At 32.9% G+C, this 3,761-nt stretch overlaps 1 protein-coding gene across 1 annotated transcript in view; it reads right to left on the bottom strand.

The window, feature by feature from the left end:
- Positions 1-290: 290 nt before the first annotated feature.
- LOC311115123 (ankyrin repeat and IBR domain-containing protein 1-like) overlaps positions 291-3,761 on the bottom strand; it is a gene marked incomplete at its 3' end in the record, with an annotated part of 22,800 nt that continues 19,329 nt past the window's right edge. Inside the window, exon 9 of the mRNA XM_084190329.1 lies at positions 291-435. Coding sequence (XP_084046455.1) covers positions 291-435 — 145 coding nt within the window. The remainder of the gene's footprint in view (positions 436-3,761) is intronic.

Genomic DNA, 3,761 nt, shown 5'->3' with positions numbered 1-3,761 from the left:
ACACGCAGGCAGATACACACACACACACACACACACACACACACACACACACACACACACACACACACACACACACACACACACACACACACACACACACACACACACACACACACACACACACATACACACACACACACACACACACACACACACACACACACACACACACACACACACACACACACACACACACACACACACACACAAGGAGGAAAGATATCAGAGATAAGATGCTTTGAGAGAGAGACGTGTGTGTGTGGTGTGTGTGTGTGTGTACGTTTGTGTACCTTGATGTCAAACTGCAGGTATCGTTTGTCCATCTCTCTGGAGACAACACTCTCTATAACCTCAACTGGCACCAACTGGTAACAGTCATAGGCAGGACAGAAGATGTTATGCGCTTCCCCCTCCTGGATCTTCACATTCAGAAACCTGAAACACATCATTTTACATCACATTACATCACACTACATCACATCACACTACATTACACTACATTACACTACATCACATCACACTACATTACACTACATCACATTACACTACACTACATCACACTACATTACACTACACTACATTACACTACATCACATCACACTACATTACACTACATTACATCACACTACATTACATTACATTACACTATATTACATTACATTACATTACACTACATTACACTACACTACATTACACTACATTACATTACATTACATCACACTACATTACATTACATTACACTACATTACACTACATTACATTACATTACACTACATCACATCACACTACATTACACTACATTACATCACACTACATTACATTACATTACATTACACTACATTACATTACATTACACTATATTACATTACATTACATTACACTACATTACATTACATTACATCACACTACATTACATTACATTACACTACATTACACTACATTACATTACATTACACTACACTACACTACATTACACTACATCACATCACACTACATTACACTACATCACATTACACTACATTACACTATATTACATTACACTACATTACATCACACTACATTACACTACATCACATTACACTACATTACACTACATTACATTACATTACATCACACTACATTACATTACATTACACTACATTACACTACATTACATTACATTACACTACACTACACTACATTACACTACATCACATCACACTACATTACACTACATCACATTACACTACATACATTACACTACATTACACTACATTACATCACACTACATTACACTACATTACATTACACTACATTACATCACACTACATTACACTACATTACATTACACTACATTACACTATATTACATTACACTACATTACATCACACTACATTACACTACATCACATTACACTACATTACACTACATTACATCACACTACATTACACTACATCACATTACACTACATTACACTACATCACATTACACTACATTACACTATATTACATTACACTACACTACATCACACTACATTACACTATATTACATTACACTACACTACACTACATCACACTACATTACACTACATTACACTACATCACATTACACTACATTACATCACACTACACTACACTACACTACATTACATTACACTACATTACATCACACTACATTACACTACATCACATTACACTACATTACACTACATTACATCACACTACATTACACTACATCACATTACACTACATTACACTACATCACATTACACTACATTACACTATATTACATTACACTACACTACACTACACTACATCACACTACATTACACTACATCACATTACACTACATTACACTATATTACATTACACTACACTACACTACATCACACTACATTACACTACATCACATTACACTACATTACACTACATCACATTACACTACATTACACTATATTACATTACACTACACTACATCACACTACATTACACTATATTACATTACACTACACTACACTACATCACACTACATTACACTACATCACACTACATTACATTACATTACACTACATTACACTACATCACATTACACTACATTACATTACATTACACTACATTACATCACACTACACTACATTACATCACACTACATTACATCACACTACATTACACTACACTACATTACATCACATTACACTACATTACATCACACTACATTACACTACACTACATCACATTACATTACATTACACTACATTACACTACATTACATTACATTACACTACATCACATTACACTACATTACACTACATTACACTATATCACATTACACTACATTACACTATATTACATTACACTACACTACACTACATCACACTACATTACACTATATTACATTACACTACACTACACTACACTACATCACACTACATCACATCACACTACATTACATTACATTACACTACATTACACTACATCACATTACACTACATTACATTACATTACACTACATTACATTACATTACACTACATTACACTACATCACATCACACTACATTACATTACATTACACTACATTACATCACACTACATTACATCACACTACATTACACTACACTACACTACATCACATTACATTACATTACACTACATTACACTACATTACATTACATTACATTACACTACATCACATTACACTACATTACACTACATTACATTACATCACATTACACTACATTACACTACATCACATTACACTACATTACATTACATCACATTACACTACATTACATCACACTACATTACACTACACTACACTACATCACATTACACTACATTACATCACACTACATTACACTACATTACATTACATTACACTACATTACATCACACTACATTACACTACATTACATTACATTACACTACATTACACTACATCACATTACACTACATTACACTACATCACATTACATCACATTACACTACATTACATCACACTACACTACACTACATCACACTACATTACACTACATCACATTACACTACATTACATCACACTACACTACATCACACTACATTACACTATATTACATTACACTACATTACACTACATTACACTACATCACATTACATCACACTACATTACACTACATCACATTACACTACATTACACTACATTACATTACACTACATTACACTACATTACACTACATTACACTACATTACATCACACTACATTACACTACATTACACTACACTACATCACATTACACTACATTACATCACACTACATTACACTACATCACACAACATTACACTACATCACACTACACTACATTACACTACATCACATTACACTACATTACACTACATTACACTATATTACATCACACTACATTACACTACATTACATCACACTACATCACACAACATTACACTACATCACACTACACTACATTACACTACATCACATTACACTACACTACATCACACTACATTACATCACACTACATTACACTACATCACACAACATTACACTACATCACATTACACTACATTACACTACATCACATTACACTACACTACATCACACTACATTACACTACACTACATTACACTACATTACACTACATTACACTACATTACACTACATTACATTACACTACATTACACTACATTACATCACACTACATTACATTAAATTACATCACATCACATTACACTACATTACACTATATTTCATTACATCACATTACACTCAATAATGCAAGAGCAAGCCAAGTG

Source organism: Coregonus lavaretus (genome assembly GCF_964263955.1).
Source record: "Coregonus lavaretus genome assembly, contig: HAP1_SCAFFOLD_3234, whole genome shotgun sequence".
In the NCBI taxonomy this organism is placed as follows: domain Eukaryota; kingdom Metazoa; phylum Chordata; class Actinopteri; order Salmoniformes; family Salmonidae; genus Coregonus; species Coregonus lavaretus.
This window is presented reverse-complemented; position numbering and strand designations above follow the sequence as displayed.